The following is a 15387-nucleotide window of genomic DNA, read 5'->3' on the forward strand; positions in this document are numbered from 1 at the left end:
AAAAAATATATAAAACCCCTTCCTTACACTCACATAAAGTAATTAAGCCCCAATTTCCATAGGGTAATTTGATCTCCCACATCACATATGGTAATCCACCCTTATTTTCCTCCAAACTCTCACTCCTGGATGGACGGATGGATGGATAGGGGTACTTTATGACCAGCTAGTTACTCTCAAGCCTTCGCTCATGGTTCCTCCTTAATTTACCCCATTAATTACAGACATTGATTACAGACATTAATTGCCTGCCACCCGCAGATTGGTTTCTGCTGTGAGTAATAACAGCTGAGGTGGCCCACCACTGGCGTGCCCCCTAGGCGGAAATGAGGAATCACATTTATTTATGTGATTTTGCACAGGAGGAGTGCCCTATAGCAGTATATCTGCTATAGGGTGGCCCTAAAGGAATAGTATACAACTCTAAATATAATATAGAAAACAAAATGGAACAAGCAATGTGGAAAGTGGAGCAACCAATCAGAAATCATATTTTACCGATCTCTGTACAGTGAGCTAAAATCTAGTTGCTTTGATCTACTGGATTTCTCAGTGCTTCATTGAAAAGGACTGAGCTGGTCACCTAGACAATGCAACTTTGTTTTACAGATCCTCATAAAGACAAGCTCATGCATTAAACATTATTAATAAACCTCATTGCAAACACATTAGTGGGAATTCTATAAAAAAAAGTGTCACAGACAAACTTTGTCCCAACTGGAGCACAGCCAGATTTTACAATTTCATTTTCTCAGCTGTGTGGGAAAAAATGAAAGATATACACTGGTTGCTATAGGTGATAGCACAAGCTGAGATAGAACATGTGTTCAATATTGTACAAAAGCAACATCTGCTCCTGTTGAAGGGGAATGCACTTACATTTCTATTGACATGAGAAAGCTCATGATGAGAACAGTATAGTTTCAGCACATAAAGTTAAAATTACAGAATTGCTTGGGTATAACATTTTAGACAGCCCTAGTTTCTATCACCACTGTGTTATGCCTAATAGAATGAATTCTTATACAGTCTTTATTTTTTCCAAATCAATACAGAACACCGGCAAGCTTAAAATCGGGACCTACACAGGACCATTGCAACATGGAATTGTCTATTCAGGAGGTATGGAACATCTATATTAGTAATCTGTGTTCCTAGGGTGATAATTTTAAATAGGTGAATCTTAAATTTGTATCTAAATGCGAAACTTTTTTTTTTTTTTTATTTGAAGGTTTGCATAGTTGGATAGGTATCCATTGACAACTATGGAAATTTGCCTTACTATTGTCCAGGTGCCCCTGTCACTGGGGAAAAAAAAACAAAACAGAAAAAATCCAACATTTCTAGTCAAAACTGTCTAAAGAGATTGAATACACCTTGGAAAGATTTCCTCTCACATCCTATTTTGTGTACAGAAGGGGAAGTGAAGGAAAATCTTTCCAATTGTACACAGAAAAAAAACTGACAGAGATAATAACCATTCCCTACTCTATCCAAAATGAAAAAAAGTTTTGGATTTAGATATACATTAATGGCACAGTGGTTAACACTTCTGCCTTGTCCATTACAATCCCAACCAGAACACTACCTGCTTTGAAGTCCCATTTGCGTGTTCTCTCCTAGTAGGTTAATTGGCTCCTCTAATACTGGCCCTAGTATTTGTGTGTATGTATGTTTGTATGTGAGATAAGAACCTTAGCTGCCCCAACCTTAAGTAAACCACCCCACCTTACTTGCATATATAGCTGCATCTATCCCACAGCTGTAGCTTGCCACATTCTTGTAATCACACAGCTGAACTTTTATTGTTTGCTTGCTGAGCCTCTACAGTTGATCCTCATTGATATCTATGGGCCCATCTGTCTGTTGTCTTCTGCTTTTGGATATGGCAGTGTTAGAGGTTCAAGACACTTGACATACACATTAGCCTGTGAAGCCATTGTTTCCTGATAAGGATGTAAATTCTGCACTTATTTAAAGTAATTTTAAAATGTTTTTTTTTCTTAGGCTCTTCAGACATTGTGTGTGACTTGTTAGGTGCTAAAGGGAAAGATATACTATATATTGGAGATCACATCTTTGGTGATATTTTGAAGTCCAAAAAGCGTCAGGGGTGGAGGACGTTCTTGGTCATCCCGGAGCTGGCACAGGAGCTTCATGTTTGGACAGACAAAAGCTGTAAGATGTTTCAATCATACTGTTAATAGAACCATACTGCATTATAGTAAAATATGTAATATGGTCTTTAGATACTACTGTAGGACATAGAGTGCAGAGTTATGAATAATTTTTATCAGTCATTTACCTCTAATTTTCCTAATTGCTAATACAATAACAGTATAATACAATGAATCAAGGGTAATAACAATATTAGAATATTATTTAGAGAAAATGGATAGCTGAAATAATTTAACCCCATTTGTCTGTAGAGAACTGGCAGATTTAGTGTAATTATTTAGAAAATAGCTGTTTGTATATCTGTTTTATTTTCAGACAGTTATTTGTTAATACTATTTTGTGTTAAATGGTCAGTCCACTCAGTACTGATATTTCAGTTTACAGCAGATGCCAGCTAATGAAATCATCTACATTCGTTATATATGTGAATGATGGTGAAATAACAGTTCCACACACCAAATGTAGGTATGAGCCGAAAGTCTCACTCTATTGGGATTCTGAGAAATTTCTGTAAGAGTCATTATATAGCAGGAGAAGCAAGACTCCATGTTTGTTTGTGGTAGAGTCTTTTCTATAGAGTTTGATACTCTTGAGAACTTCTTGGGTGTTTGGGTGTTTCAGCCTGGAGTTGTACACCGACAACTGAAATGTCTGTTTTAGGTGGACTGACCCTTTAAGTTTTCATTGATGGAGTCATATTCTTTTACAAAATAATGGTCAATAACTTTCCTTGGTATATTGATACAAGCTTTTATGAACTAATAAATGAGTCTGATCAAAACATTTCTGAGTATTAGTATGGCAAAAAAAACATAGTCCATACCAGTGACTTAGAATTTATCTTTCTCTGGTTTAAACTTAAAACTGGCATCCAATTGGTTGTTCTGGGTCACTTTACTATAGACAACATAACTTCTCTCTTCACTGTTTGCTGAATAAGCCTTTAAGAGAAGACGTGGTGCAGGCTTGGTTTTCAGCGTATACAAGCTCCAGGTGTGGTATCCTGATCCTTGCTTTATCACTACTTAGTGTGTTCTTGGCTGCCATCCTTCATGCATGTTCTAGAACAGTGAGATTAGGATTAGAGGCCTGAAGGCTGCTCCTTAAAAAGTTAGTCAGCTCTGGCAGCTCACATATTTCTGTCATTGCTGGTTCACAAAAAAATATATCTAAATCTAAAATGTTTTCTTTAATTTGGGATAGAGTGCAGCAGGGTTAGCAATCCAGCCATATTCACCTTCACTCTTTTGTCTTGGTGTCCATTGTCACTGGGACCAAAAGTGAGGAAAAATTAAAAATTTTGTGTTGTTACTGATGCAAGAAGAAAGGCGAAGGTTTCCAGTGGGAATACTTGTTATGGTGGCAACTGTCTAAAGTTTTACACTGTTCCATGTGCGAGAGTGTAGTAACCGAGACTCATAGGTGTGAATGGATCCTTGAACGTTTCCCTTTCAATACATACTGAACTGTAGCACATAGATGTGAACTAGACACATAGGAAACCATAGGATTTCTACTTCAAAACGCATGAGTTTTCTTGCATGAAAATGGACAAGATTAATGGGCCCTAAGGTAAGATTTCCTTCACTTTGGAGAGATTTATTCTCTATGTCTTTGAAATAGGAAGTAAAGGGAAATCTACTTAAATGGACAGAGATGGCTAAACCTGACTAGTGTTTTAACTATTGAATGCACTATACAAACCTACAAAAAATTTGGTGTTAAATACACTTTAAGAAATGTTATGCTATTCTACTCTAAGGCCTAACTCCAGATTTATTATGACTGTTTGCTTGGGTCAGACTGGCCCAAACAAACTATCTCCTTTACTAATACATGTATCCACTGGGAGCGCTGTATAAACTGTACGTAGCATCGGCTTCATACAGTATACAGCACTGAATTCTGACAATGGTACTGTGACTTCCCTCCCTGTTCATGGAACAAAACTGAGTTGGGATGAGAGCTCAGCCTTTCACAGGAAGCCTTGTATTTTAGTAATGAATGCAAAGCTTCCTGTAATTGGATGAGATGGAGAGGTGGGCATATGATGTGACGATCTCCATCTCAGCCAGTCAGAGGAAGCTTTGTATTCATTCATAAAATACAAGGCTTCCTTTGAATGACTTAGCAGTGTTCAGCCCAAGTTGATTTTCTTCTGAGAATGGGACAGAAAGTCCCTGCACCACTGCAAAAACACAGTGCTGTATACTGTTACTGCTGGTGCTACATATAATTTATACAGCGTTTACAGCGGGTTCACCTGTTAGTAAAAGAAGCAGTTGTTTGGGCCAGCTTGACCCAAACAAACTATTTAAAGTCATAGTAAACCTGGAGTTAGGCTTTAATAAAAATTTACTGTAGCTAGTACTAGTTGCCATTTGGTAATGTATCACTCTACTAATGACACTCCGTTAAATTCCAGTGGATTCACTCATGTAGAGCAAAGTGTGCATTAATTCTGTTATTGTTATGATCATTATTAACACCCAACATTACCTAAGTCAGAATAAAAGAAATCCCACACCATTCCCAACTCTATGCCTAGTAAATTCTCCATATAGAAACATTACCTGGCAAAGTTGTGTGCTGCACCCAGATCCCTGTCTGCAGTTCAGTATGTAAAGCGTGTTTGTCTTGAATGTTGACAGTAGTGTTAGAAGCAGCTACAAGCCTCTAATGGGTGCAGTTCATTGATGTGGATAGCTGCACTATGCCCAGTATGTACAAGTTGAAACCGTTAACATGCAAACCTGATTTTACTATTAACTCTTCTGATAAATTCTCTTCTAAGCTGAAAATATGACTAAATAGAACTTTGCATGAGCTAATGATTAGTTTTAAATTTCTCTGCTCCACCGTAAGGAATTCACATGAAAGCTTGTATCTTTTACTGAATGTTAATCGTTGATTGACCAGGCATCTGATGCATCTGAACCTTTTTAGTGTCAGTCCATTCACAATTTCAATCACCAGCTGTCTTCTTCTTCCCATTATTCTGGCTCCTGCCACAGCTTCATTCACGTCACATGCTAAGAAGGGGACTTTGCACTTCAGGCTAGATCCTTCTGTAGTGGTGGGAAATTAGGACTTTTATTGCTTAGCATGTGATGTGGCAGTGTAGGCCAGGCTGCCTACTGGTTGAGTAATTGGTTTTGGGTGGACTTACACTTTAATGTGCTTTGTGTAAGTTTGATAACTCCATCTCTGAATAGTGGACAGGCTAATAACCTAGAGAAGTTTATCGCTATATTGGTAAGCTGATGACCCCAACTAGGCTGTTGTAGATAAGTGCAGGTGAGGGTTAAAATCTTTATATTGTGCAGGACATGTTTTCATGTCACCCAGAGGAACTTTAACCCTACATAGGATTGCAGAAACACATGTGCATGAGGTGCCTCATCAAGAGTCCACCACCTTTTTTGCTGAGTGCCAAAAGTAAGATTTAATTTTTTCCCCCCTTAATCCTACTCGAGTGCTGCTTCAAATAAAATGTATCTTTTTTCCAATGTGTATTTAAATACGCACACATACGGTGTATTTCTTCTCGCTTCTTAGTTTTCGAAATCCATCCCCAGGTCATTCCCACCTTGCTTTGTTTCCTTCCTATTCTGGCTGCTTCCTGGCATCCTTCCCCATACCCATGTCCTGAGTGTCACATGACACGGCTTGATGTCTTCACTAAGTCTTCATTCTGTGGACGGCATGCTAAGATTCGGGCAGGCTTGCACAATGGCATTTACTGTTGACACTCGGCTGCCATAGGGTCCTCCAGCTTGGTAAAAGACCTTGTGGTAGTGAGATGGGTCAGTTCTAGACTGTGCTTGTTATTCTTCGGGCAGTTTGTCTCTTCATAGTGTTTCCGTTTTGGGTATCTCTATTGTCACTCCCATGCCTAGAAATCTCTGGCTTTGGTGTTCTTGCTTTCTGCTTTCTTTTTCTGTTATAAAGTGTTTGCTTATATTAGACACCAGTATATGTTGTTTTGTTCATATTGTGACTTCCATGTTAAGTTTTTCATATGCTGCTGTCATTTTATTTAATTCAGCACTTTTTGAAGAGCTTCAGAGCTTGGATATCTTCTTGGCAGAACTGTACAAGTAAGTAGTATATGATCCTTTGTGAGTGTACAAGATGGAAAGAGTAATAGCATGATTTGGTCTTCAGAGCTGTAGCAGGAATATGAAGCTACTCTCGTATCCTTGAAACACCTCTGAGTCCTGTGCATTTCTCCCTCCAGTTTCAGCTGCTGGTAGCCTCCGGGTACCACCATCTCTCCACACTGTGTGAAAGTAGCAAAGTTGTACACGTTCATCACTTACATGCAAAAACTTTATTCTGTCAGCAGTGACAGAGACTCTCCATTGTGGTATTGTTTATTGTAATGTGTCAGAGGGAAGATGTGGATGGGGTGTGTATATCACTGCTGACAGAATAAAGTTTTTGCACACAGTGGGGTTGATTTACTAAAACTGGAATATGCAAAATCTGGAGCAGCTCTGCATAGAAACTAGTCAGCTTTGTCAAAGTTTAGTTGAACAAGCTGAAGTTAGAAGCTGATTGGCTACCGTGCACAGCTGCACTAGATTTTGCACACTCTAGTTTTAGTAACACACACACACACACACACACAGACACACACACTCACACTCACACTCTCTCTCTCTCTCTCTCTCTGCTGTTTCTCCTTATAAGCTTCTTATGCACCTGAGAACATGTGATCATTTAGAGCTGATTCACACACGTGTGGTGCAGATTGAAGTTCAGGTTTCACAGCTAATTGAGACAGTAGTTGTTCAGGTCAGGTTTACATCAGGATCAGGTCAGGATTTTATCCTGTTCACACTTGTGAGGTTTAGAAATGGTTCCTATAGAAGTCAACAGCCTGTAGTCCACACCTGAACCAGACCGCACTGCTCATAAATAGTACAGGACTCTTTCAATCCGCACTGAATCCACACTGCCAGTGCACCGGACATACAATATTTTGCCAAAAGTATTGGGACGCCTGCCTTTACACGCTCATGAACTTTAATGGCATCCCAGTCTTAGTCTGTAGGGTTCAATATTGAGTTGACTCCCCCTTTGCCGCTATAACAGCTTCAGCTCTTCTGGGAAGGCTGTCCAAAAGGTTTAGGAGTGTGTCGATGGGATGTTTGACCATTCTTCCAGAAGCGCATTTGTGAGGTCAGGCACTGATGGCGGACCAGAAGGCCTGGCTCTCCGTCTCCGCTCTAATTCATCCCAAAGGTGTTCTGTCAGGTTGAGGTCAGGACTCTCTGCAGGCCAGTCAAGTTCCTCCACCCAAAACTCTCTCATCCATTTATTTATGGACCTTGCTTTGTGCACTGGTGCACAAATACGTTTGACTATAGTGTATGTGAACAGACACCATAGGAAGCAATGTTATTTCACATGTCATGCGTATTGGATGCAGTTCATACTGCATTCAATCCACATATATGTGAACCAGCACCTATAAAAAAGGTAGTTATAATGTTTTTTATATGTATACACAAATGTTTTGCCTTTCATTTCTATTTTAAATTGCATGGGTTGTTTTAGAAGGTGAGGGTGCACATTACTTTAAATTGTTTGCTCAAAATGTATTCAGTCAGGTGGGCCCACATAGTATGCAACCTTTACTATATATAGTTCATCTGGCAAATCAAATCTGAAACAAAACCTGATTTTGTGACAGCATTACACCCACAACTTTCTGAAAATAAAGGAAGCAGGGGAAGACCTGGGAAAAACACTTACACCATAAGGGTCTCTTATAAAGTAGCAGTTTGGTTTAATATGAAGAAGGGTCAGCCGCACAAAGTGTGTATTGATCCATAGGACACACAAAACACCAGGACATAAACACAGGATCTGTTAACGCGTTTTACACAATCTCATGCATAATCATAATTGTTATGTTTAAGAACGAGATCGTGTGAAATGCGTTAACAAGTCCTGTATTCATGTCCTGGTGTTATGTGTGTCCTATGGATCAATAAATATACACTATATTCATATATCCTCTGGTGTGCGGCTGACCCCTCTTCCTGTTGCATCGTGTGTGGTGGTGAGCCGGAGCCTGCACCTATCGTGGATTGATCTGGATTGTTTCCTGAGCGGTATACCTCTGTTCTTTGAGCAGTTTGGTTAAACTGCAGCCACACCACTGCTTTTCTGTTAGAAGCTACTCTGGCACATTTATGATGAACTGCTATGTGTTTTATAAATGTGTTTTGCTTGTTTTAGGCCTCTGAAGCAAGCAACACCCTGTCTGTTCTCATGAATGGAAATAAAAGGGTGCTGGCAGGAGCTGGAGGATACCTGGTACATAACCTAAAAGCTCAAGTATTCTGATTCTGAATCTGAATTGAAGGAGTGTGGTAAGGTTAGAACTGTCAGGTATTCCTTGCTGTTTGGGTTCATGCTATGTAGGATTTCCCGTCATTTCTGACCAGCTACTGCTACAGGAAGTGAGGGAAAATCACGGCAAGGACACAGACATCAATAAAAGCCTGAGAGTTGTTCTTCCATACTTCAACCAAAGTAGAAAAAAAGTTTAGGTTGGAGCTGAGCTTCAATTCAGCACATGGTTCAGTAGTTGGCATGTACTAGAGCCTTGCGTGATTAAGCAGTCTGTTTTACAATTTGTCTTTATGTAGATGAATTAACCCTGAAAATGTTATATCCTAGACACCTGGACAGTAGCAGTAATGAGAGACCTGACATCAGCTCCATCCAGAGGCGGATTAAGGTATTACAGACATTTATACCCAGAAGTAATTTCCGTTTGCTACTGATAATAACTTCTTAGGGTTGATTTACTAAAACTGGCAAGTGCAACATCTGATGCAGATCTGCATAGAAACCAGACAGCTTCCAGGTTTTTTTTTTATCAAAGCTTAACTGAACAAGTTGAAGTTAGAAACTGATTGACGACCATGCACAGCTGCACCAGATTTAGCATTCTCCAGTTTTAGTAAATCAACCCCAATATGTGGCATCTCATTCATTTTTTTAGTTTTGTTTTTTTAATACACGTGAAACCACTGTATATAATAAGCAACTGTGTTTTATAGATTGCTGTCTGAAAGCTCAAGTGTGTAAAATCAGGCTTCTTTGTGCTCTACAAAGTATTGCCAAGATTATAATATCCAATATGATGTAACTCTCCTTCTGACATATTTTACCATACAAATACCCAAACTGGTCTGTTTAGTGTACATTCAGGCTATGTGACAGGATCCTTTATACTTTTATTAGATTTTTGCAAAACCGGGGCATAGTTTGGAATTTTTATTGGGATGCACAAACTCTACATATTTTAGAAATGCATATGTTAATGACCATCATTTTGTCTCTTTATGTGTTATGCAGAAAGTCACTCACGACATGGACATGTGCTATGGGATGATGGGAAGCCTTTTCCGCAGCGGCTCCCGTCAGACATTGTTTGCCAGTCAAGTTATGCGATATGCAGATCTCTATGCAGCTTCCTTCATCAATCTCTTGTATTACCCATTCAGCTACCTCTTCAGAGCAGCACATGTCCTGGTAAGTCTCTCCTCACCCAGCACCTGCTTTGATGTCTGTGTCCCTCTGCCCTCACCCCCGCAATATGACTGCTGGGCAGTATACATACATTTCCAATAAGAATTTATCGGCAAATCTTACTAGCAGAGAAATTCCCCTTTTGGCAGGTGTATAAGTTTTTCTACAAAAAAAATATGGAGAATGCTGTTGCTGATCTATTTGTAATAAATGCTAGATGAACAAAACAAAAGTCCCCTGCACTCAAGAGTGGTATACTGTGATAGAAAACTGTCAGGTCCTTAGCACATTCATTGTCAGGATAGGTCTTGCTGGGGAAACCCAGAAGAATCACTGTAAAACAAGGGAAACGAGGGCGCACCAGCCTATACGCACAAACAACTGTGGTAACAAAAGTGTATCAAAGTCTAAAGCGACCAAATCCGCTCCCAAACGCTAGAGAACCCTCCAGATAACTGACACATTTCAAGGGGTGATCCCCTCTTCCTCAGAACCAATCTTACATGTTGTATTAACAGTCTTAATATACCAAATGATGAGGTCACATGATATTTTACAAACTGCTCCCATTCAGGGGTGGGGTGATAACCCAATCAATGTACAGCTAGCTGAGATTATGGCAAATTTCAAATAATCAATATACACCACACATAAATGTATATAAAAAAAATAAAAATAAATAAATGAGAAATGCAAAAATATGTTAGAAAAATATATACAACTTGGCAATAAAATCAACAGATTGATTGACCTGCACGTATATGCGTTCTTATCGGGCAACACTATGTAATAAATGCTATGTAGTTCATGTATCTCTGAACCAGCTCCTTTAAAATTATTGGAGTGCTCCTCTATAGGAAAGATGCATCCACTGATAGTGGGGAAAGAAAATAAAATTGGCGTGGATTGTCCAGCAGATTGCAGTGTAGCTTGATGGAACGCATGCCACCCGAAAACAGGAAGTTCGGCATGTGCATGCGTTACTGCCGTGACTTCTGGTGACGTCATGTCCAATTTATGGATAGATCGAGAAACCCCAGAAATGGAGCAGCTGATGGGGACACCCTGCAGAGCGGATAGTAACCCACTCAGGCACTGAGACATCTTGCCAAAAATTGCATAGGCTGCAACAATGGCAGTACTGCCAACAATTGGAGAAGACAAAAAAAACAATAGATGGAAATTGAACATAAGGGATGAATGTTACAAAATAGTGACAAATAATAATAAAAAATGACAAAATGACACGGCTGCCACACATATACCTATTGTAGTTTAAAAATTGTATGTATATAAACATTTTTTTTTATATACATACAATATATGTATGTATGTGTATATATATGTATGTGTGTATATATATATATATATATATATATATATATATATATATATATGTGTGTGTGTGTGTGTGTGTATATATGTATATATATATATATATATATACATATATATATATGTATGTATGTATGTGTGTATATATATATATATATATGTATGTATGTGTGTGTGTATATATATATATATATATATATATATGTGTGTGTGTGTGTATATATATATATATATATATATATATGTATGTATATATATATATATATATATATATGTATGTATGTATATATGTGTATGTATGTGTATATATATATGTGTGTGTGTGTGTTAATAATTTATTTATGCCAGACTCTGTGTTGCTGTGTTGGAGAGTCTGTAAAGAGAAGGTAAACCAATGCATTCTGCTGGAGAGTCTGAGCTTTTGAAAATCACATCTAAGAACTGAGTCATTATCAGAGGCAATCATTTTGGAGTGTTGGAACCATTCTGAGGAGGAATCGATAGATGTGAGAGAACATCTTTCTCTGGAAGAATATATATATTTAAACAAAAGCATATTTGCCAACCATGAGAGTGGGAGGCAAATAAATTTGGTGAGTGCACACCTGAAGGGGGAGCACAGCACTTTTGGAGATATTTTTGACAGTCACGTGATGATTTTCTTGGGCAATTCAACTCACATGGTGATTGCAAAAGGACTTTTTATTTATGGACTTTTTGTTGATTATCACTTTATTATTTTCAGAGCACTGCACATATATTTTGTTATTACAGAATATGATTTGTTTATCATGTAAAAATTGACCTTGTTTATATTGAAAATCCATAATGATGGATCCAAAATGTATGGCTCTCAGACCAAGCTTGTGTTTAATAGAAGCATTCAGGGAGGCTACGTCTAAAGAAAGCCATCTATAACCTGGCTGCCATGAATATTTAGAAAGTATATCCAGCACATGGCTGGAGTCTTTCACATATGAAGGTAGGTTTATGATGAGATCCTTTAAAAAATTATCAATGCAGCAACCTGAATTGCTAGTGAAGCTATCTATGCCCGAAATGATGGGTCATCTGGGGGGACTTTAGCATCTTTGTGGATTTTGGGAATGTGGTAAAATATGGAGTGGCTGGGTGTTTTTTAAATAAAACATAGTATTCATCTTTGGTTAGAACACCCTCCATTACTGCCATATCAAGTAGACTCTTTAGTTCTTTCTTGTACTGTGTAACTGGGTCAACTGTGAGTACTTCATAGGTGTCACAGTCATCCAAGAGTCTCAGGGCCTCCCCAACATAGGTTTTCCTGTCTTGTATGACCAGGTCTCCTTCCTTATCTGCCTGTCTAATAATGACTCATCTATTCTGTTTGAATGGCCATGAAGGGGATCTGAGCTAGATAAGGCTTTACCTTTTGTGGTGCACAGGCTCTTATATTCGCTAAAAACCACTTCATGGAAGGCAGGGATATGATTGCCCAGTGTGGGTAAAATGTGGATGCCGGTCTAAAGCTAGTATGTATGATATTTTCTTTGGATATTCCTGCAAGATTGATGTTAGTTTTAAACTCTATTTCTGCATCCTCACAATGTCCTTTAGTATACAGGTACTTCAAAGCTTTCAGTATGGAATCATCAATATCCTTGGGGGAGGGGCTAGTAATAGTAACCTCTGTAGAATTATTGTCTGATTCTTTTTTAAGGGCATGATACCCTTTTACTTTTAGGTTGCATATGAATTTATATAAGTCTATAAAAAGTTCAAAAATATTAGGTGGGTTAGGAGGAGCAAAGTTGAGACCTTTTGTTCAATAAGGCGAGTTAGGTCTCAGTAAACACTGAATTAGAGAGACTAAAAATCTTGATGGTGCTATGTGAAGTTGTTACTTTTTTCCTCTTTTTGGACATCTTTATTCCTCCTCTTCTTCCCCTTCTCGTGTGCTTCCCCTCTTTCTTATGTTCAAGGCAGTCTTTGATGTGTCCCCCTCCTTCCAGGCTGCAAGTGTTTGAGCACTTGCAGCCCCAGTTTCTAAAAAATACTCCCCGTCAGTAGTATGTTGAGTTGTACTTGCTACATGTTCTATGTGGGTAGTACTGGCAAGAGTGTGGTTGTGGGTGTTTTCATCCTTTTGGCTGGAAGTGGAAGCTGAAGCTATATTGTCCTTGCTATGTCTGGTCAGAATTCCAGTCCTAGACACTGGTGGACCATTCTTAGCTTGTCCATACTGGGCAGTAGAGGGTAATTCTTACGTGGTCTAAATTGTACTGGTTTGGAATTAGCATTAAGTTTTAAACCTGTTGTTTTTATTACTATTATTGCAAAAATTTTTGTTATGCTGGTGACTGTTTCTAAGAGGATGATCGCAAAAATGTTCTTGGATAATTGGTTGCTGGAATTGACTCCCTCTTTTGTGGATTACCATGATAGTACCTGTTGTTATTACTATGGAAATGCTGGTTGTGAACCTTATGGTGCAGATTACTATATTGTGATCTATTGTTGGATCCAGGCTCAACATGCTTACGTGTAGTACTGGCTTTATCTGGGGGGTGATGTCTGATCTTCCTGACTGTTAGAATGGTAAGGTCCGTGTGGTTGCCAATTGAACTCCTGCCTGTGTAGATAATCAAGTCTATCCCTTTCAAATTTGTCAGACATATTGCTGATTAAATCAGTTTCAAAACACATCATTTGATCATTGACTCTCTTCCCCCTTATCAAAGTTCTCAATGTCAGTATAGAAACGTAACTCATCTGGTATATTATTAATATCTAGCCAGATTTTATGTAAATTTCTTTCTCTTTGTTGGATGATGAGGTTGAGCCATAATCTATTAAATTTTCTCAACTCTGTCCATACGATTTGTGAGCGGGTATCCGCTCTGCAGGGTGTCCCCATCGGCTGCTCCATTTCCGTAAACCGTACATGACGTCATCGGAAGTGACGTTCCTCGTTTACCGGAAGTCATGGCTGGAACGCACGCACATGCCGAACTTGTTTTCGGGTGGCGTGCGTTCCATCAAGCTACACTGCACCCTGATGGGTGATACAATTTTTTCCCCCCCGCTCTCAGTGCCAACACACACTAATTCCTATAGAGGAACACTCAAATAATTCTGAAGGAACTGGTTCAGAGATGCATGAACTACATAGCATTTATTACATAGTGTTGCCCAGTAAGAATGCATATACATGCAGGTCAATTGATCTGTTGATTTTATTTCCAAGTTATATAATTTTCTAACATGTTTTAGCATCTCTCATTTATTTATTTATATTTTTTATATATACATTTATGTGTGGTATATGTTGATTATTATTTGTCATTTGCCATAATTGCAGCCAGCTGTACATTGATTGGGTTATCACCTCACCCTTGAGTGGGAGAAGCTTGTACAATATCATGTGACCTCATCATTTGGTATATTAAGACTGTTATACAACATGTAAGATTGGCTCAGCGGAAGAGGGGATCACCCCTCGAAACACGTCAGCCATCCGAAGGCTTCTCTCTTGGGAGCTGATTTGGTCACTTTGGACTCTGATACGCTTTTGTTACCACAGCTGTTTGTGAATATATATATACTGTATACTTTGGATTTAATAAACTTATTTTTCAGGTAGTGCACTAGGCTGGTGTGCCCCCTCCCCCTTGTTTTACAATAAATGCTAGATGCCTGGCTTTGTCTTGATTCAGTATTTTGACTCTCTGAACTGGAAAAAACTTGCAACATCCAAAATTCTAATTGAAAACTCCTGATCTGCATATTGTTTTGGGATGGATCAACATGAAACCCATACAGCTAGCATTATGAAAAGAGAGGTTTGTAAAGGCAGTCTCCATTTTTTATGGCACACACTTCCATTGTAAACATTGAACTAAATATAGGGGCAGATTTACTAAACCTGGATAGTACAAAGTCTGGTGCAGTTCTGCATAGAAACCAATCGGCTTCTAACTTCAGTTTGTTCGGTTAAGCTTTGTCAATAAAACATGGAAGCTGATTGGTTTCTGTGCAGAGCTGCATCAGATTTTGCACTCTCCAATTTTAGTAAATAACCCCCACTGTGTTTAATATAGTCACACATTCATTAGGCAAGTTCTGGTATATAATAGTACTCTCAGTATATAGCGCTCCTACAACTAAATCATATAAAAATCAAGTGCATTATTCATAACACAATGTAACATCAAAATGCTAGTAATGTACATTCAAGGTGCAAATTTCCTCTTCCTTAGAGTATATTAGCTTTACTGTGTAAAGTGCTCCGTGCAAATTGTGTAAAACAAACATGTAGATTGCACCATAAACAGTTCTTTA

At 38.6% G+C, this 15387-nt stretch overlaps 1 protein-coding gene across 4 annotated transcripts in view; it reads left to right on the forward strand.

The window, feature by feature from the left end:
* The window catches only part of NT5C2 (5'-nucleotidase, cytosolic II), a 158503-nt gene that overhangs the window by 131814 nt on the left and 11302 nt on the right, over positions 1–15387 (forward strand). For 3 of the 4 annotated variants that reach the window (XM_089690241.1, XM_089690240.1, XM_089690239.1), the window contains exons 13-18: positions 1056–1122; positions 2008–2178; positions 2556–2639; positions 6227–6278; positions 8875–8935; positions 9559–9735. In XM_089690241.1, coding sequence (XP_089546367.1) covers positions 1056–1122; positions 2008–2178; positions 2556–2639; positions 6227–6278; positions 8875–8935; positions 9559–9735 — 612 coding nt within the window. The remainder of the gene's footprint in view (positions 1–1055; positions 1123–2007; positions 2179–2555; positions 2640–6226; positions 6279–8874; positions 8936–9558; positions 9736–15387) is intronic. The other variant, XM_089690242.1, reaches the window with a different exon arrangement.

Source organism: Staurois parvus, unplaced genomic scaffold, assembly GCF_062004578.1.
Source record: "Staurois parvus isolate SC_StPar_1 unplaced genomic scaffold, SC_StPar_1.0 ptg000525l, whole genome shotgun sequence".
Taxonomy (NCBI): Eukaryota; Metazoa; Chordata; class Amphibia; order Anura; family Ranidae; genus Staurois; species Staurois parvus.